The sequence below is a fragment of the Gracilinanus agilis genome, chromosome 1, assembly GCF_016433145.1.
Source record: "Gracilinanus agilis isolate LMUSP501 chromosome 1, AgileGrace, whole genome shotgun sequence".
In the NCBI taxonomy this organism is placed as follows: domain Eukaryota; kingdom Metazoa; phylum Chordata; class Mammalia; order Didelphimorphia; family Didelphidae; genus Gracilinanus; species Gracilinanus agilis.
In genome coordinates, this window is record NC_058130.1 from 477966983 (window position 1) to 477988489 (window position 21507).

Below are 21507 nucleotides of genomic sequence, written 5' to 3' on the forward strand. Positions count from 1 at the left end.
ATGTGGCAAAATTGGGACATTAATGCATTGCTGGTGGAGCTGTGAACTGATCCAGCTATTCTGGCTGGCAATTTGGAACTATGCCCAAAGGGCTATAAAAGACTGCCTGCCCTTTGATCCAGCCATACCATTGTTGGGTTTGTACCCCAAAGAGATCATAGATAAACAGACTTGTACGAAAATATTTATAGCTGCGCTTTTTGTGGTGGCAACAAACTGGAAAAGGCGGGTATGTCCTTCAATTGGGGAATGGCTGAACAAACTGTGGTATATGCTGGTGATGGAATACTATTGTGCTAAAAGGAATAATAAACAGGAGGAGTTCCAGGCGAACTGGAGAGACCTCTGGGAACAGATGCAGAGCGAAAGGAGCAGAGCCAGAAGAACATTGTACACAGAGACTGATATACTATGGTAAAATTGAATGTAATGGACTTCTGTACCAGCAACAATACAGTGACCCAGGACAATTCTTAAGGATTTATGGTAAAGATGCTACCCACATTCAGAGGAAGGACTGCAGGAGAGGAAACATATAAGAAAAACAACTGCTTGAACGCATGGGTCAGGGTGGACATGATTGAGGGTGTGGACTCGAAACTACCACACCAATGCAACCACCAACAATTTGGAAACTGGTCTTGATCAAGGACACATGACAAAACTAGTGGAAATGTGCATCGGCCATGGGTGGGGGGAGTACAGGGGGCGAAGGGGAAAGGAGGAGCATGAATCATGTAACCATGTTAAAAATGAATATTGGGCAGCTGGGTAGCTCAGTGGAGTGAGAGTCAGGCTTAGAGACAGGAGGTCCTAGGTTCAAACCTGGCCTCAGCCACTTCCCAGCTGTGTGACCCTGGGCAAGTCACTTGACCCCCATTGCCCACCCTTACCAATCTTCCACCTATGAGACAATACACCGAAGTACAAGGGTTTAAAAAAAATCTTAAAAAAAATGAATATTAATAAATGTTAAAAAAAAACATAACCAAGCCCCCAAACCCTATAAAAAATATGCAGAGTTAAGCAAAATAAATTCCCATATTGATCACATTTTAAAAACTGATGGCATTCTGTATTGTAAGCTCTCTCAAATAATCCCTTTTATTATTTCCCTGGCACAATAGTATACCATTACATTCATATGCATAATTGTTTATCTCCCAAGTGATGGGTAATCCCTTGGTTTCCTTGGTTTAAAGTTTGTTAAAACTTTAAAGAATTGCAATAATTATTTTTATACATATTTTTCTCCTTTTTTCTCTTCCTTTGATCTCTTTGAGATATAGGCCTAATGGTGGTATTGAGTTGAGCCTTGAAGGAAGCTAGTGGTTCTGAGGTTGAGGTATCAATACAATGTATAAAATATTAAAAGACTTAGCTGACAGTATCATAATTAGCATTGCAATAGTTATTGGCATGGCTTAGTGGACAGAAAAATGGCCTTTTAATCAGGAAGAAAAACACTGAGGCCAGTCACATCTTTATTCATATCTGGGCTCTACTATGGTCCCTCAAGAGACCTTCCCTTGAAATTACCACCATTCAGTTTTTCTGTTATCTTCTTCCATTATAGTGTAAGCCCCAAGAGGGCAAGGACTACTTATATTCCCAGGGTTTAGCACAATACCTGGCACATAAACATTTAATAAATGTTTGTTGACTCTTTTGTTATTGTTGTTCAGTCATTTCAGTTGTGTCTGATTCTTTATGACCCCATCTGGAGTTTTCTTGGCAAAGATATTGAAGTGGTTTGCCATAGCCTTCTCAATTCATTTTACAGATGAGGAAACTGAAGCAAATAGGTTTAAGTGACTTTCCTGGAGTCACAAAGCTAGTAAATAAGTGTCTAAAGCTGAATGTGAACTCATAAAGACCAGTCTTCCTGATTCCAAGCCCAGTTCTCAATCCACTCTGCCAAAGAACTACTCATCTCATTTTACACATAAAATAATTCAAATATAGTATCTATACTTTTTGTCTTGAAGGATATCAAATGTTGAAAGTTGACCATAGCTCAAAATTGTGAAGTAGAATGTAATAAGCTCTCAAAGGCAGTAAGACTGCCTTACTTTCATGGCTTGAATCCTGTGTGCCTAGCAGAGTAGTTTTAATAAATACTTGTTGACTGAATGACTGAAGTAAAGATGTAACAAAAATGATGAACTGAAAGAGCAGGGAGACATCAAAAACTTGGGTGGATGAAATTACAATATGTTCTATAAATACATCATGAGACAGATTGTGTTCTACTAATAATATATATTCAAAAGAAGAGACAATGGCAAAAGTGGATGGATAGGTGATTGTTAACAGGGAAATTTTTAATTCAAATAAATTGATCAAGATTCCTACTTTTAGATCATTGATACATAATTAAACAGTTAATTTATGTGAATAAAACCAAAATTTGAGCAACATTAAAAAATATCATCGACTTTTTTGTTGGTAACAAAATGAATTTTACCCCTTGATTTAGGACTAAGAAATAGTCTTGCTGTTTTGTCTTTCAGAAACTTATTTTTTACCCTGTTGTGCCAGCTCCTGTCCCCAGATTTTTCTTTCTGCTCTTAAACCATCAATTATTGATTCCTGGGCTGTTAGTTGAGAAGTAAGCTGCGATTTTTCCTGCTTAAGAAGTCCTATTTGAACACTCTTTTGCTTGTCCTCCTCAATCATGGTTTCAAGGGTACAGATTCGATTCTGGGTACAAAAAATATATTTAATTATTTTTTTCAATTTATAGACATTTACTGTCCATCTTCCCTTAATCCTCCCTCCTCCCCAGAAAAGAAAAACACAAATCCTGGTAACAAATATCCATCATCAAGAAAAATAAATGTCCACATTGCTAATGTCCAAAATGTATGCCTCATTCTGCATCCTGAGTTCATCTTTTCTGTCAGACAGAAATGGGTAGTACTGTTTGTCATAATCATTGTTTGTACTCTGGAATCATGGTTGGTCATTGTGTTACATAAATATCTTAAGTCTTTCCAGGTTCTTTTATCCTTACAAAGTTGTATATATTGTTCTCCTGGTTCTTCTTACTTCACGCTGCATTAGTTGTTATAGGTCTTAACAGGTTTCTCTTGAAACCATCATTTCTTACGACACAATAGTATTCCAATATATTCATACAGAATAATTGTTCAGTTGTTCTCCAAATGATGGGCATCCCTTAGTTTCCAGTTCTTTGCCACCACAAAAAGAGATGCTATAAATTTTTGGTACATTAATCTCTTTTCTGTTTCTTTCATCTCTTTATGGTACATGGCTAGTAAAGGTATCAATCCATCAAAGGGTATGCAGAATTTGGTAATTTTTAGGGCTTAGTTTAAAACTACTTTCCAGAATAGCTGAACCAATTCTACCAGCGGAATATTTATATTCCTGCTTTCTCACAGCCCCTCCAATATTTATCATTTTCCTTTTTTGTTAACTTTGCTAATCTGGTAAGTATGTGGTAAAACCTAGGAATTGCTTTAAATTTGCATTTTTCTATCAGTGATTTGAAAATGTTTTTCCTAAGGTCACTGATAGCATGGATTTCTTCTGGGAAGCACCTGAGTATATCCTTTCAACTTTTATCAGTGAAATATGCTGTAATGATCTCCCTGTCTCTCCTCTCCCACCCCCCAGTTAACTGTCTCCCATCTACTCTTAGCTGCACTGATTTTGTTTGAACATAAAATACTCAAAACACAAAGGAAAGTTTCTTACAACTTTAAAAGTTCAATTTTATAAACTAAACATAGTCTTTGAAGGTTGTCATAAATGTTGACTAAATGCTACTTCTTTAGGGCACCTTTTACTTCAGAACCCTGAAAGGCCAAATTAATCAAAAATGAGGAAACAATTTTTCACCAAACAGATATATATCTCTTCTAAAGGTTATTTTTTGGGGAAAAAACTCTTTATATGTCATTTTGAAATGTAGGCAAAGTCATTAAAGAAAACTTTTAAACGTAAAGTATTAAATTGAGGGGAGGGAACATGAAAGATTTTTGAAAAATCATATCAAAACTAAATTTAAAAAAATTTATTAAGTCTCTCTAAACCTGTAGGAAAATAGAAAGAAAACGTCAGTCTTACCTTTAAATTTGATGTTGTTTCCAATTTTGATTTGGAAACTTCTGCAATTCTTGCTTTCTGTTCTTTTACCATTGAGGTCAGATCTTGAATTAAAGCAGATGATTCACTTTCTTTTTGTAGAGCCCGAGCCAGAGCATGTTTTTTCTTTGCTAATTCAGCTGCAATATTTTCAAAGCCATCTTTAACCTATAATTCAAAATGAAAGCAAAGATGTAGTAGAAATAAGGATTTAGCAAATAATTATAAAATTACTATGTGTGGTATGGTTGATATATTAATATATTATGTAATGTAATAATATATTAATATATTAATTAATATTAATATTAATATATAATATAATAATATATTAATATAAATAATAAGTCAATGTTTATTGTATTGGTAAATTATTGTTACTGCAATAGTGATTAAGTAGTCTGTATAAAAGACATAATGATGAACTAAACATTGCTACATTAAAAATAGCCAAGAACTACTGAGACCAGAAAGCAATGAGGAACTAATCTACCTTAAAAGTATAAAGACAAAACCACAGCACTCAGAAACATATGAAAACAAGGAAGGTAGGATCAGAGGCAGTGTGGTAGCAGAAATGCCACAGGATTTGGAATTATGAGAGATCTGGGTTCAAATCCAATTTTATACATTTCTAATAGTAAACCATAATCATGTAACTGAGCCTTAATTTCTTCCAAAACAGGAATAAATAATACCTCTTAAGAGTATTATGAGAAATGCTGAGAGTATAGAGTTTTATGGCTCATGAGATCATATATATAATGTGCTTTACAAATCTCAAGAGTGATTTAAATGTTATTATTGATATTACTGATAGTCTAATTCTCACCGGGATGGCTGAAGTGATAAGGACAGGGCTGTACAAGAAGACAAAGTACTTGTCCTAGAATCAATTGGAAAAGGTGTTAGCATGACACAAAAGACCTTTTGAAAAACACTGAAACTTTTTAGAATAAAAGAATCCTTAAGGATTTCATTGTACCTATAGATACATATATATAAACCAGCAGTTGCTATGAATTCAAAGGTTCTTGCTTCTCTCTAATATTATTAGTTGACTCTCCTTCACTGATTCTAACTATTGTGGTTACATACATCTAATAATGTAAAAATGAACATCTAAGTGTATTGATGCCTGTATGCAAAGTCTTATGGATAACAGAATTTGAGTCTCTGTAGAAAAATCAGAATCTGATGCTATGTCTTAAATAGGTATCTCATTTGGTTTCATGTATTTTGCAGGATAGTCATAATTTGGGACATTCTTCATTTACCCTGAGTGGTATTAGATAATCCCTAAAAAAAGATAGTGGGGAGAGAGAGCCAGATAGGATAGTGGTAGCTATCTAGGAAGTTAGAATCTTCAACTGCCCTCTTCAGAACAATTTTACAAATGAATCTATATTCAAAACTAGTGTTGTCCTTGAATCCATTATCATTTTCTTTAGCAAGGAGATCAAGTTTTTTTCTGCCAGGAGTGGTTTCTAAGATCTTTTTGGTTTCCTCATTATTTGTATTGTTTAGATTGGTTAAACTTCCTTAAGAAATGGTCATAGTCTGTCACTATCATTACTGATACAGGACTTAGGGCTACTTTTTTACTTTTCTTTGTGATACGGGCAAAAAATTCATCATCAAATGGAGAACCTATTGTTGCCAAGCCTCTTCATACTTAACTGTGTGGCCATTTCAAAGTTGTCACAGTCTGTTGCTAGGATCACACTGCTATTCCTTATGTAGAGCCTGCCATACTCTGTGCTCTTTTTTGTTCCGGTCCCTTCCTGAACTCAAGCCCACTCCTTGGCTAATTTATTTGGCCCAACCATGTGGACACAGCTGGGCCCCCTGGCTGCTGCTTATACAATGGACCATGACAGTTGGGAATCAAGGACCTGATGAAGCAGCAGCAATTCGGCCAGAAACTTTGGTTAGTTAGGCAGGTAATATCTTCTTCTTTCTCTCGTTTTTTTCTCTTTACTAATGTAGGAGAATCCTGCACAGAGAGGGACTTTTGGAATGTTACAGAGAGACATGAAGGGCAGGAGTGACAGTTGGAAGAAACAGAGGCTTCTGGGGAAAAGAACTGGAGGAGGGAGAGTTCATCACTGGATGCTGACCTGGACGAAGCTCATACCTGGCCTCAGGATTCGAATCCCTGGAAACCTGAGGATTTCCCAACCTTTCCCTTGAACCTTAAAGACCTGAGATTGTTCCTGTTTCTCCTGGGCAACAACTAAAGAGGGCTGGCTGAACTTTTACAGCTGCTTGAGGGGCTGAGCCAGTCTAAAGACAATTTATTCTCTCTGTGCAAGCTATAGAAAGACATTACAACCTTCCATTTAGGTTAGGTTAGCAGATAGAAAAAGAAAGGAATCAAGAATGTTTTCTGGTCAGAGCCTTTGGCTTTGGTTTAGGCCAAAGAGACTCCATACCATCCTTGTGTTAGACTAAGGTCTTCCTGTTTCCACTTTCCAATCCCTTCCTTGATCCTGTTTCATTAAACCACTCCTCCTTTGGTTGTTAACTAAAAGCAATCAGATAAAATCTTTGGAAGATATCTAGGAGGTTGAGGGTGAAAGGGGAAAATGGGGGAGGCAGTTCTAACAGGTTTCGTTTATGCAAAACCCAAAGCCGCCCACCATTACTGTCTCCCTGACAGGAGCTGTGTTCAGAAGGAACATCTAAGGGATCAGGCATTTCGCTAAGCCCTGGCAAACCACCAACACCACACCCCAAAGAAATCCTTTATCTGAATATTGGTTCTTGTCCCTCCCTGTTCTCAGTCTTCATCACAGGGACAAACCCCTTGAAGTCCTCTGGTTAAGTAGGAGGATAACCCAACTAGCCTTCAAACACACACCAGCCTAGCAAACTAATAACATCATTGGGGTTCTCCCTCTATACTTTTAACACTAATCAGTACTTATAAATGTAGCATAAAGTGTCCTAGATTAATTATTATTTATTACACTTCTCTATGTTGATAATCTCAAATCTGTTTTTCTAATCCTACCCCCTCTGCTGACCTCCAGTCTTACGTCTTCAAATGCCTATTGGACAAATTAAACTGGATGTCCAGTAGAAATCTCAAACTCACCATGTCCAAAACTGAACTCTTCCTCATTCCTAACTTTGCTATTACTCTCAACATCCTCTCAGCCACCCAGACTCAATCTAGGTATCAACTCCTTACTATCCTACTTTCCTATATTCAATCTATTTCTAAAGCCTGTCAATTTAACCTTTGAAATATCACTTTTTATGCCCTTTTCTTCTCTGTGACACTACTACCACTCTGATACAGGCCCTCATTTACTCACACCCGGATTACTGTACTAGCTTGCTGGTTAATTGGCCAGCTTCAAGTCGCTTCTCAATAGTCTGTCCTCTACTCAGCTGCCAAAGGATTCTTCTTAAAGTTCAGGTCTGAATATATAAATTCCCCATCTCAATGAATTAGAATGCCTCTCTATCACCTCCAGGATCAAATATAAATTCTCATTTGGTATTCAAAGCCCTCTATAACCTAGCACCCCTCCCCCAAACCTTTCCAGTCTGTTTACACCTTACTCTTTTCCAGGCAATGTTAATAAGATAGCTCTAGTTTCTCTACTATTCCACACATAAGAGACTCTACCTCCCCACTCCAGGGATTTTCACTGGCTTTCCTCCATGCCTGGAATTCTCTCCTTCCTCATCTTTATATCCTGGCTTCTTTCAAGGTCCAGATAAAATTCTACCTTTTACAGGAAGCCTTTGTCTATCTCTTAATTCTGTTGTCTTCCTTCCATTGATAATCTCCAATTTATCATGTGTTTAGCATATTTGTACATAGTTTTCATGTTGTTTGTCCCACTACTCTGGGAGTTCCTTGAAAGCAGGAACTGTCTTTTGCCTTTCTATATAACCCCAGGACTTAATGCAGTGCCTGGCATATAGCAGCTGCTTAATAAATGTTTCCTGACTGACAATTTTGAAGACTTACCTCTGATCAATGCAATAACCACCCATGATACCAGAGTACTGATGAGAAAGAATTCTACCTACCTCCTTGGAGGCTACAGACTCAATATGCCAACTGTGACATATATTTTTGGACATGGCCAATTTGAAGATCTATTTTCTTGATTATACATACTTATTAAAAGTGTTTTGTTTTTCTTCTTTTCCTTTTTCATTAGGAGGAAGAAATGGAAGAGAAAATAAATGCTTGGACTTTTGTAAATAGAAATATAATTTAAAAAAAGAATTTCATATTGCTGAGGATGTTAATGTAACAAAGCAGTTCCTTGACTATGTCATTCAATTAGATAATTTTTGAATGGCCATTTTCACAGAGTTGTTGCAAAGTGTTTTTGTGAAGTATAAATACTACATTAATGTAAATTAACATTACCACCGAGACAGACTATCATTCTTACTTCTTTAAATCTTTTGGCTTCTATAGTTAATGCCATACGAAATTCATCCTCAAGTTCTAAATACTGTTGATTTAATATATTAATTCTTTCCTGAAATTCTTTCACTCGTTCTTCATGCCTCTTCTCTTCTTTAGCTATTTCTTTTGCCAAAGCATCTTGGAAATCGGGGCCATTCAAAGTCACTCTTGTTTCAAGCTCCTTTCTGGAATAAACAACAAATTTAAGTACTTAAATGTTTTTCATTTGAAAACAAACCAGAAATGGCTTATACAGTTTTCTTTGCAATCCTTCATAGTTTTCATTTGATTTTCACAATTAATGCCTTTTTTTTCAAATGGTTTCACATTCCTTTTCTGCTGATTATCCCTTTTTTATGCCTATTTTATGAAAGATTATCTGGAGAACAATGTATTTGAATTGAAAATTTTTTAAAAAGAAGCTGAACTGTCCATGTTGAGAGAAAAAAACCCATATAGCATTCTACTAAGAAAGTCAAGAACTATGTTTTATGATACCCAATCTTCAATTTAAAATTGGAAATACAAATACATCCATGCTTACGTCAAGTAAAAATTCAGTAGCCTACCCTACTTCCAAAAATTTACCTTGGTATTTTTTGCATTATTTCATCTTCCTAGAATTCTGTAGGATATTTAAGATCTATTTCTATTCTCCCCAACTAAAGACATACATCAAGCAGGCAAGGAAAAATTTGTGGTTGAAGAAAGAGTTGGACAAGGTACCCAGATCCAATACTACTGAGAAAGACATGGTGGGTATGCCTCCATTCTCAAACCCACTTACAGGACTGAGAGGCAGCTCTTCTCTGAAACTAGTTCTCCAAGCCCTGCTCCATGTAACTTTAGATTTGGCTTGCCTTCTGAAGTAATAACAATTTATCTCATTTAATTTTGGGGGGGATTCAAAGAACTACAAGTTTCATGGTGACAGAAAAGGGTATGTCTATGAGTCTAGTACTTTCAGCTAGTAGCATTTGCTCAATGACAAGGTGTTAACCAATATGCTGGGTACTTTAGAATTTTGTCAAAGCCAATTCAGAAACCAATTTTAGGCATTTAGAGAAATTAGGATAGTTGCTAGTTCTATGAGTGATTTGGAACTTTTTTTTATCTTTGTCCTTTTACCACTTACCTATGTTCCTGTTCTTTCATGGCAAGAAGTTCATGAAGTTGTTGTACCTTTTCTTTTTGTTGCTGAAGGGATACTCTAAGTAGCTGTATTTCTCTTCCGGCAGCTGAAGCTTTGAGTTCTACCTCTTGAACTCGTTTCACCTAAATGAGGGCAATTACTGTAGTAATTTTGATAATAATTAATTAGCCCTCCTCCAACTTTAATCTCAGCAGCTTTCTCAAGCAATCAAAAACGTCAACTTCTTTGGACGGTTTTTATCATGCTAAATAAAGTAACAATACTATATTCACAGATGATGTAGTATAACTATCAAATGCCTTATAACATCTTAAAGCCTAAGAGGTTTTATCAGCCCTTCCCACATTTACCTGTGTCATAACAATGTTGTGGTTTCAGAAAGCAATGGTAGACTTAGCATGGAACTAATTTTATAGGTCATATTTTCAAAGTGTATTTGGATTCTTTCTTGTGGACATCTTAAATACTTTGGCTTAGTGTAATGTACTTTACAGTACAGCTAGATCTCTGTTGGATAACATGGTAGGCCTACAGTCAGGAAGATCTGGATTCAAATCTGGTTTCAAGCACTTAGTAACTATGTGATCCTGGGCAAGTCAACTAATCTCTTTTTGCCTTAATCACTGGAGAAGGAAATGGCAAACCTCTTTAGTATCTTTGCCAACAGAACCAAGAGAAGGACAGTATTGGCATGCTATCATCTATAGGATCACAGAGAATCAGACACAACTGAATATCTGAACAACAATGTATTTTGTGATTTAGATCTATGAACTCATGCTAATTAATGCAACATTAAACAATACTTTTGGCAAGTAGCTACCTCTTCAACCTGTTGCTGAGCTTTTTGGTTCTCCATTTTTGACAATGTTTGTTCCAAAGTTCTTAGCATTCTATTTTGCTCCTCTTCTTTATTTCTTGATTGACTTAGTTCATTATTAAGTCTCTCAATTTCATTCCTAAATTTCTGGACAATAGTTTGGAGCTTTGATTTCGAATTTCTCTCTTTCAAAATCAATTCCTTTAGCCTAAAGTAAAAGAAAGAAGGAAAACAAAAAACTAGTGTATATTTAGGTTTTCCATGTATATAAAAATGTATAATTTAGCTTAAACATCCTAATTAAAATGATCCAAAAGGGTTGCTTCAGGTGATAGTGGATCCCTTTTCAATACAGTCTTTAAGCAACATCTACATGAACTCTTATTGAGTACATTGTAGAGGTGATCCTTTTTCAGTCATGAGTTGGACCAGATGGCCTGAAGTCTTTTTCAATTCAAAATATTGTAAAATGTAATAAAGAACATAACAAAGGAAAAGAAGCTAAATGAGACAAATCTATGCAAGAGGTGACACAATTTTGACAGCATTAAGGGATTCTCAATATTTAAAAGGATATTCAATGAATGAAAAAAAAGTGATTATTATCAAAAAAGGTGAATTAGGTGACATCAATACAATAGTTATACATTCCTACTTTTTCATCTTTATAAACTCTTTGTAAGAATGATCTATTCAAATATGACTAGCATCCTTGGTGAAAAATATACGGAGCCAAAGAGATAATGAGGGGAAAAAACTTGTACAAAAATATTTATAGCTGTGCTCTTTATTGTAGCAAAAAATTGGAAAATGAGGGGGTGTCCACTGATTGGGGAATGGCTCAATAAACTGTGGTATATGTTGGTGATAGAATATTATTGTGCTGAAAGGAATAAAGAACTGGAGGAATTCCATGTGAACTGGAGTGACCTCCAAGAACTGATGCAGAGCAAAAGGAGCAGAACCAGGAGAACATTGTACACAGAGATTGATACATTATGGCACAATCAAATATGATGGACTTTTCTACTAGCAGCAATGCAATGGCCAGGACAATTCAGAGGAACTTGTGAGAAAGAACTCGCTGTCCACATCCAGAGAAAGAACTGTGGAAATGGAAATGCATTGGAAAAATATGTGATCAATCACATAGTACTACAGGGATATGATTGGGGTTTTGATATGAAAGGATTGCTCTACTGCAGATATGAATGATGTGGAAATAGATTTTGAACAATGATACATGTATAACTGCTTGTCAGATTTGGGAATGGGGAGGGGTAAGAGGTGGGAGAGTGATCATGAATCATGTTACCATGGAAAATATTCTAAAAAAAAAAAAGAAAGAAAAAATAAGGAGCAAGTAGGCTTTTACTAGATACTAGTACAGTGGTAGGCAAATAGTAGTTGCTTAATAAATATTTGTTGATTGATTCTGTAGTAGTCTAGGTATTTATAGTGCTGTAATTGAGAGAAAAAGGCAGAAAATACACTACATTATTTATGCTTGGTTGATTGTTAGAAAATATTCATTTGGAATAATAAAAAAATTTAAAGTTTTTTTCCTTCAAAAATGTTTTTCTTTTGCTTGTATAAAGACTGTATACAATTTGAAGAAAGTTGTAACCAAAGATAAGTTTCCACAATCATTTGAATAATATTCTTAACAGACATTAAATAGTGTAAAAGGGAATTCTCAGAAGTTTCCTTTATTCCCTTTGTCTATTTTGAATTAACACTTAGTTAAGAATAACTTAAGTACCCCTACTTAGTATCTCATTGTGAAAATAGGATTAACTCTCCTTTGTCTACTTTTGAATTGAATCAACAACAGCTTAAATACCCTAATACTTAGCACAAAGTGGAAGAGTTCTCCACCCTTTCAACTTAATTAGCCAGGAAATGAGAATTCACACTTCAGTCATGAATTATGAATCTGTGAAACCTTTCAATGAGTATTCTCTAGAAGGTGAGAAGTGATTCCCACAAACACTGCCCTCTGGGCAGTACTGGGCAATTTGGAAGCGGTGATTGGCCCTTGTGATGAGGGGAAGGGACAAGAAACCACTAAAAAAGGCCCTGAATTTCTGGGGCTAGGGAAGTTGACTTCAAGAAGGAAGTCAGCTTCAAGGAGTTGGACTTCAAGAAGGAAGTCAACTACAAGAAGAAAGTCAGCCTCAGGAGTCACCTTGAGCTAGAGTAATTGTTTTGACCTGCCTCTTGGAGGGAACTTGGGTTAGTGAATAGTTGGCTTTCCTTTACTAACTCCTGGAGAGTTTAATTCTGGTTGAAGGTCAATAAGTACTGGCTGAGTCAAGCACCAGAGCAATATATAGTCAGATAGGCTAATGTCTTCTCTACCCTTCTGTATTTCTCTACTTTCACTCTTTCCACCTCTTTTATAAATAAAAGCTATTAAAGTCATCATTTCAACTTTGAGCAATAATACTTTGAATCCATGACCATTAAAACCATTAAAATTTTATTCTTACAATAATGAAACATATGCTTGTAAAGGTATTTGTCAATGTCATGTGCCAAGTTCAAGCTGAAGCAAGATTTTCTATAGAAGGTAAGATATTGAAATTTTTTCAATTTGTAGATGACACTGTGATGACTTCATTGAATCAATGGGGCACTTCGGGGCTCCCTTACTGAGAGATCCATAATTATTCTAAAGAACTTGGTCTAATCAGCTTACACAGGAAAAACCCTCTCAGTCCTTACAGCAATTTAAACTACAATAATCTTTGAGCCTGAAGGTGAACTTGAATCATTCCTGAGAATTTTGAAAAAGACAGGAGTATTTTTTTTTTTAACCCTTAACTTCGGTGTATTGTCTCATAGGTGGAAGAGTGGTAAGGGTGGGCAATGGGGGTCAAGTGACTTGCCCAGGGTCACACAGCTGGGAAGTGGCTGAGGCCGGATTTGAACCTAGGACCTCCTGTCTCTAGGCCTGACTCTCAATCCACTGAGCTACCCAGCTGCCCCAGGAGTATTTTAAAATAAAGCTTGTGGGAAAAAAAGGTTAAGAAAGAGGAGCTGGACTGCTGGGTTTGTACCCCAAAGAGATCATAGATAAAAAGACATGTACAAAAAATATTTATAGCTGCTCTCTTTGTGGTGGCAAAAAAATTGGAAAATGAGAGAATGTCCTTTGATTAGGGAATGGCTGAACAAATTGTGGTATCTGTTGGTGACGGAATACTATTGTGCTAAAAGGAATAATGAACTGGAGGAATTCCATTTGAACTGGAAAGACCTCTAGGAATTGATGCAGAGTGAAAGGAGCAGAACCAAGAGAACATTCTACACAGAGATGGATATACTGTGGCACAATCAAATGTGATGGACTTCTCTACTAGCAGCAATGCAATGATCCAGGACAATTCTGAGAGACTTATGAGAAAGAACACTATCCACATCCAGAGAAAGAACTGTGGGAGCAGAAACAGAAGAAAAACAACTGCTTGACCACATGGGTCGATGGGGATATGATTGGAGATGCAGACTCTAAATGATCACACTAGTGCAAATATCAATAATATGGAAATAGGTCTTGATCAATAACACATGTAAAACCCAGTGGAGTTGTGCATTGGCTATGGGAGCGGGGACAGAGAAGGGGAGGGAAAGAATATGAATCATGTAACCATGGTAAAATTTTCATAATCAATCAATAAAATAAAAATGAAGTTAAGCAGCACTGGAAGTAGGAAACCCTACACTTCCGTGTCATCTAGGACTTAACAAAGTGATGTACAGAGTGCATCATTAAGGGCAATGTGGAAAGAGAAAGGAGATTTTAAGATGTTTGTGACATTAGGTTTCTTCAAAGAACTTGTGCTGCTACTGCTGATGGTAATAGTTTCTTCAAGAACTGAGGAAATTCCCCAAAGGTCAACTTTCTTCCCAACTTTCTGTCCTTGTTCATATTCAATAACAAGAACTGTAATAGGCTGTTCTTAATTCTTATTATTTAAACAAGGGTAGGTGATGAAAGCTTGTATTACATACTACATATAATGTATATTCAAGAATATGCCTAATATAGCTATTCTATTACATACTTAGTCAGTGCCAATTAATTTGTGTCACTTACCCACTCCAAAATCCCCACCAAAGGCTACTGACCCCCCCTTCTCAAAGTGCCCTCTGGAGTGATGGGTCCATAGGCAGCAAATTTGCTTTTATCTTTAAATATTTTTCTTTCCCTCTGCTATCTTCTGGCTCTCACTGAGATCTAAATTCCTCTCAATGACATAGCCTCTTTGGGCTACCCCTTCCAGCACTGGCTGCATTTTCATTCATTTCTCTGGGCTCCTGGTCAAAGTAAGAGAGTTGGAATACTTGTTCTCCATTGCCACTTCCAGATGCTCTCCCTTCCATTATAGCCCAGTGACCCTTTCTTCCTTTCAGATGTGCCTTCCCATTCTATATTCTATCCTTTGTCCACACCATTATCCCTAATACCTCAAACCATCAATTCTATCCTAGGTCATTACTCCTACACTAGTCACAACTTTTTCCTTTCCCTATCTTGATCTCTTAATGAACCAGTTCAATTATACAGCTCTATACATACTTGTAAAATAGTTGTAATATAATTTAATGTACATGTGTGTATATATGTTAGTGACTGCATGTATGTATATGGGTACATTGTTATATTACAACTGTTTTACAAGTATGTACAGAGCTCTATAATGCAGAAGTTTTACAGATTTTTACATATATGTAGATATATGTGAATATATGTAGAAATATGTGTAGATTATGTAAAATAATGACGTGAATAGTCAAATGATGTGAAAGTCTTAGATTTATAAGATAGGATACTTAGTTCACAGTTCAATGTAGGAAGTTTTAGTTATATGTATTAGCAACAGCATTTAGAATAGAAAGAATTCTTTTGAATTGTTCAAATTAGTTTTTCTTTAAAAAGGCATTTTGCATAAATTTAGTTTAGTCAGATACACTGTGTTTTTTGTAAAAGCTTATGCTCTCTTGTGTTTATTGTAATTTTTTTAAAGTTTTCTACATTTTTATAATACTTTTTTTTATATAGGATTGACTTTGTATTAGCTTAGCATCATAGTTTTGATAACAAACTGGTTTTGAAGCGTGTTATTGAGATGTTTAACTTTTGAGTTTTATTGCCATTTTGTATTCTTAGTAGGTTATATTTACATTGTTTAGATTGTTTTGAGTTTGCAAATGTTGTGTTGTGTTGGAACTTTGTTAACAGCTTATTGTAAATCCTTTCCCTTTCCTTCCTTTCCTTGTTTAAGTTCCTAGAATAGGAAAGATAAGTTGTATGTAAGTACTTAGGTATAGATGGTTTGTTATTTTGGGGTTAGAATTTAGAATAAGGCATAAGGCATCAAGGTAAGTTATTGGTGCAGAGATAACAAAACTAATTTTTGCCAAAATGAGTTTTAATCTCCACAAAGGAGGGAATATTAGATTAGAATAGAGGGAATGATGGATTTGCAGAGGGTCTGGGCAATTCAAGTGCTTTGCAGGTAGGTTGGCACATCCATGGAACTGGATGGGCTCCCATTCTGAAATGGGAGAAACACTTAAGAAGGGACACTTGGATTCCAAGGGGATCCATTGATCTCTGAACACTCAGGAGAGCAGAGGCTTACTTCCTGTGGTCATTTTGGTATCAACCTACAGGAGGAGCCAAAGTTCCTGACTCAACTTGGAGGTTCCTAAAAATCAGGAAGCATTCTTGGATCCTGATCCTGTGACCCTGGTTCCCATCTCAATCATCTGTTCTGTATGAGCTGCAAGGACCCAATCTATCTATCTATCAGCCAGACCACATGGTCTTTTGGCCTCTAGCCAACTTATATGACTAAACTGTACCGTTCCTGTTTCAATTCAGTGAACCAGCCAGTCATGTCTAGGTAGTCAGATTCAATTTAGGTAGATAGAGAGTGTAGAGAGAGTAGCTCAATTTATTGGGACTGAAATGACCTTTGCAGGTCAGGCTTGGGGGAAGAGTTGAGAAATATTATAGCTAGGGCATCCATCTTCCTGGTCCACTACCCATCCTTTGTTTTGTACAATAAATCAAGAGTTTTTTGTTTTTTTATAACATTGTGTGAGAGAGCAGTCAGATCGTATTGTCATCAACAGGAAGTAAGGTCTACCAACATGGTTTCAGCCTGTGGTTGACCAACATCAAGTCCTCAAAGCTGGTCCAAACCTCAACCCAACATCTATTGACTTTTACCAGATTCCCCACTCACTAATTTCAAGTCTTGGATCCCTTATTCCTTTGTTATACCACCAATCATATCCTGCCAAGCCTTAGCCTATGATGACTCCCATTGCTGCCTTCACTCCTTAACATATGCTGCCAAAGGGAATATATGTACGTGTTCTAACTGGGTCCACAAAAGATTTATGTTACATAATCTCAATTGGGCCCTCATTGCTGCTATGCAAACCTTCTAGATCTTATTAACTCACTATTCCCAATCACCCACCTGTATCTTCTAAACCTTTCAATCCCTTCTCAAACTTCCCATGATGCCCCCACCACACTCCTAGCTAAGAAACTGGCTTCATATTTTACTGAAAAAAACTGAGGCCATTCTCTAAGAACTCTCTCTTCTCCCTTCCTCCTCATCTCCTATCACTCAGACACTTTCTGCAACTATTTTCTCCTTCATTCCTATCTCACATGAAGAGGTGGCCCTTCTTGCAAAGGCAAACCCCTCCATTTGAATAAATGATCACATCCTATCCCTCCAACAGATTGCCCTCCTCCATTTATCCTCATTCCCTTACTTATCTTCAATCTCTCCTTATCTCTTGGCTGCTTCCCCACAGCCTACAAAAATGCCCACATTTCCACCATTCTCAGCAAACTCTCATTTGATCCTTCCAAACCTCACTATTATTCATATTTCTCCTGCTTTTTGTGGTTAAACTCCTTGAAAAGGCTATCTATTCCAGATGCCTCCATTTACTCTCCTCTCACTCTCTTAACTTTCTCCCAACCTCAACACTCACCTGCAACTATGCTCTCCAGAGTTATCAATGAATTCTTTAATTGCCAAAACCAATGGCCTTCTCTCAATCTTGATCTTTCTTGACCTCTCTGCAGCCTTTAACTTTGTTAATCTCCCTCTTCTCCTTGATACTCTCTTCTCTCTAGGTTTTCAGGATTCTATTCTCTTCTGATTCTCCTTCTACCAATCTCACCACTCCTTCTCAGTTCGTGCCTTCTGTGGGTATGTCCTACAGGCTCTTTTCCTCATGATCTCATCAACTCCCATGGATTAAATTATCATGTCTATGCTGACTATTCTCAAATCTACTTATCTGTCCCAAATTGCCCATCAGACATCTCAAATTAAGATGTCCAACAGATATCTTAAACTCAACAAGTACAAAATTAAATTAATTATCTTTCTCCTATGGACTTCCCCCATTGATAACTATTACACTTGAGGTTTAGTATTAACATCCTCCCAGTTCCCCACTCCTCCCTATCTCTCATGCCCCACCTCCAATTTGTTGCCATGGTCTGTCAATTTCATCTTTGTGATATTTCTCAAAAGGACTCCTTTCCTTTTCTAATACTGCTATCACCCCTGGTATAGGCCCTCATCACCTCACCCCTAGACTACTGCAAAAACCTGCTGAGAAGTGCCTGCTACAAATCTATCCCTACTCTATTTCATTCTCCATTTAGCCACCAAAATGATTTTCCTAAAGCACAAGTCTAACCATGTAATCTCACTCCTATATCCCCTAAATTTCAGTGGATCCTATTACCTCTAGGATACCACACAAAATCCTCTGACATTCAAAGCCCTTCACAATTTAGCACCCCTTTCCTCTTATCTTTCTGGTCTTCTTACATCTTATACTCTTCCATCTAATGACACTGATCTTCTTGCTGTTCCTGAAATAAAACATTCCATCTCTCAATTCTGGGTATTTTCTCTGATTGTCTCCTATGCCTACAACATTGTCCTTCCACATCTCCCCCTCTGAGATTTCTTGGTTTTCTTTAAGTTTCAGTTAAAATTCCACTTTCTGCAGGAAGCATTTCCTAATCTAGTGCCTTCTTTCAATTGGTTATTTCTCATTCATCCTGTATACCATTTGATTACACATAGTTGTTTACAAGTTGTCTCCCCTTTAGAACAGGAAGCTCCTTTTAGGGATACTTTTGGCTTTTCTTAGTATTCTCAGTGTTCAGCATAGTGCTTGGCACCTAGCAGCAGTTTGATAAATACTTAATGATTGACTGCCAAGAAGAGGGGAATGGAGAGCGGGGGGAGTTGGCTGGAAATATACCAAGTGTCAAATGAGGTCACAAAGTCAAATTCTATCAAAATGTTAACTAAGAAAAAGAAAAAAAATGTTAACTAAGGACTCTGAACTATACTTTTATTAATAACTTTTCATCTGATCACAAATAGAGAAAGTTATCATGTGATCTTAAGAAGAGGGGAACAAGGAAGAAAAGACAGTGATTGAATAGGGCATACCTTAAACCTTCCCCAAATAAAAGACAGGAGAAATTATGGTAGTATTCAGGTTTGCCCCTTTCTAGAAGGCAGAAATAGAAGGGTACTGTTCAAAAAATTCTACCCTCCACAGTAATACTCATTACTCACACACAATGACAATAGATGGAGAACCCTAGTACCACACTAGTACCAATAAGATTTTAAAAGAACTATATGAATACCTTCTGTGCACTGCTTTGATCTTTCATTAAAAATTCTGAGAAAGACATAAAGCTTCTTAAGAATTACATAAGATGAGATGTAAATAGCTTACAATCTGTATCAGCAGATGATTTAATTAGATAATGATTCATTAAAGACAAGTGGGTTCAAGGTTTGTAAAGCACTTTCCTTACAACCACCATAAGTATTATTATTTCTACTTTATAGTATTATTATTTCTACTTTATAGTACAATAGATCAAGAAAATGAAATAATTTATATCAGGATCACATAGTAAGTAAGCTTCCAAAATGTCCAAGGAAATAGCTCTTAAAACTCTCCTAGAGGCAAGTGGGTAGCTCAGTGAACTGAGACCTCGGCTTAGAGATGGGAGGTCCTAGGTTCAAATCTGGCCTCAGACATTTCCTAGCTGTGTGACCGTGTGCAAGTCACTTAACCCCCATTGGCTAGCCCTTACCACTCTTTTGCCTTGGAACCAATACATAATATTGATTCTAAGGTGGAAGGTAAGGGTTAAAAACAAACAAACAACTCTTCTATTTTGGGGACAAAAGGATAAAGACAGTCAATCAAAGAAGAATAGAAAAGGACAAAGTTATAAAGGTAGGAGAATTAGAAACATTCAATGACATGGGCAACAAAGGAGAAAATAATTTAAAGAAGGCAAAGGTAATCAAATGTTTCAGTGAGATCAGGGAAGAAGTGAGGTCAGCATATATATCTTCAGTGACTTTTAAGGGAACTGTTAAAATAAAAGTATTAAAAGCAAAAACTAGATTATACAGCATGGAGGAGTGAAGAGGTACTGAAGTGACTGTAGAAAGAATGACTGGTCCCTCTTTTCACTGATTTGAATTTTGCCAACTTGTTCATTTGACAAAAAAAATTCATTTTTCATTTTCCCTCAGTGATATACTCATAAGCATAATCTGCTTCTGACTTCTGAAAAAAAAAAAGAATAAAAACCCCAGCATTTTCACTAGACTCAATGATTAGGATCAATATTTATTAAAGAAAAAGCCAAAATATCAAGTGTAAGCTAATCTATTTAAAAAGGGTAGGTAGATGGCATAGTGCCAGATCTGTAGTCAGGAAGACTTTTCAAATCTATCCTCAGATACTCATTAGCTACATGACCCTAGATAAGTCACTTAATCTTGCTTACCACAGTTCCTCATTTGCAAAATAAGCTGGAGAAGGCAATGACAAGACACCCCAGTATCTTTGTACAGTAGGACATGATTGAAAACTACAAAACAACCACAAACCTATTTAAACCTTTTGAGTTATATAACAAATAGCAAACTTCTGTGGACCATGAAAGGACAGGCCTTTTTTCCTCCATTATGGTTTCCAATGTGGAACAAACAGCTTGAATTTTACTACAATGTTTTAACACTGTTTACCCTTACTATGTGTGCTAGCAGCATCCCTTTATTACAGATGGATCATCATTCATGTTCTGCCACTTATGCAAGAGTATACTGGGCCCTTTCCTCAATTCTCTCTTCTTCGTGATCTCATCAACTTTGACATATTCTATTATCATTTTTGCAGCTGACTTCAAAAAACTACATATTTAGCCCTCCTGAATCACATATTTCTACCCTTGATGGTCTATAGGCATCTCAAACTTGACATTTATAAAAAAGTCATTACTTTTGTCCCTAAATCGATCCATGTTGCTATTTCTATAGAAGAAATGATCCTTTCTATTATTGAGGATCTCAACCTCTTCATTCTTCATTATCTCCCATACCCGAAAAGTTGTTAAACCTATGATTCTAGCTTCACAACATCTTTTTCATCCATTCCCTTCTATCTACTTATATAGTCACCACCCTTGTTCAGGCCATAATTACTACTTTTCTGGACTATTAAACAATAGCCTTTTAACTGATTTACCTGCATCCAATCACTCTCCTTTCTAATCCATCCTCAAAACAACTACCAAATTTATGTGCAAAAATGGTGTATACACTATCAGATATGGCATCTAAATTTTCTGGTTTTCCATAACTATTTTTATTTGTTACAAAGGAAGATTCTCTGAGTGAGAATGAGGATATCTGGAAGTCATATATCTAAAAGGCAAAAAAAAAAAAAAAAAAAAAAAAAACCCTCATTCTGATATTCCTAAAGCACAGCAAATACCATATTACTCTATTGCTTTCCTATAGGGATTTTCTACTGCCTTTAGGACAAACTTTGAATTCCTCTTTTGGGCCACTGATTTCACAGTATTCCACAGAGATT

General features: G+C 36.4%; 1 protein-coding gene across 1 annotated transcript in view; it reads right to left on the reverse strand.

The window, feature by feature from the left end:
* LRRCC1 (leucine rich repeat and coiled-coil centrosomal protein 1) overlaps window positions 1-21507 on the reverse strand; it is a 46634-nt gene that overhangs the window by 16082 nt on the left and 9045 nt on the right. Inside the window, exons 7-11 of the mRNA XM_044665812.1 lie at window positions 10531-10735; window positions 9690-9829; window positions 8538-8739; window positions 4096-4281; window positions 2529-2703 (exon numbers count right to left, since the gene is read on the reverse strand). Of these exons, the coding sequence (XP_044521747.1) occupies window positions 2529-2703; window positions 4096-4281; window positions 8538-8739; window positions 9690-9829; window positions 10531-10735 (908 nt within the window). The remainder of the gene's footprint in view (window positions 1-2528; window positions 2704-4095; window positions 4282-8537; window positions 8740-9689; window positions 9830-10530; window positions 10736-21507) is intronic.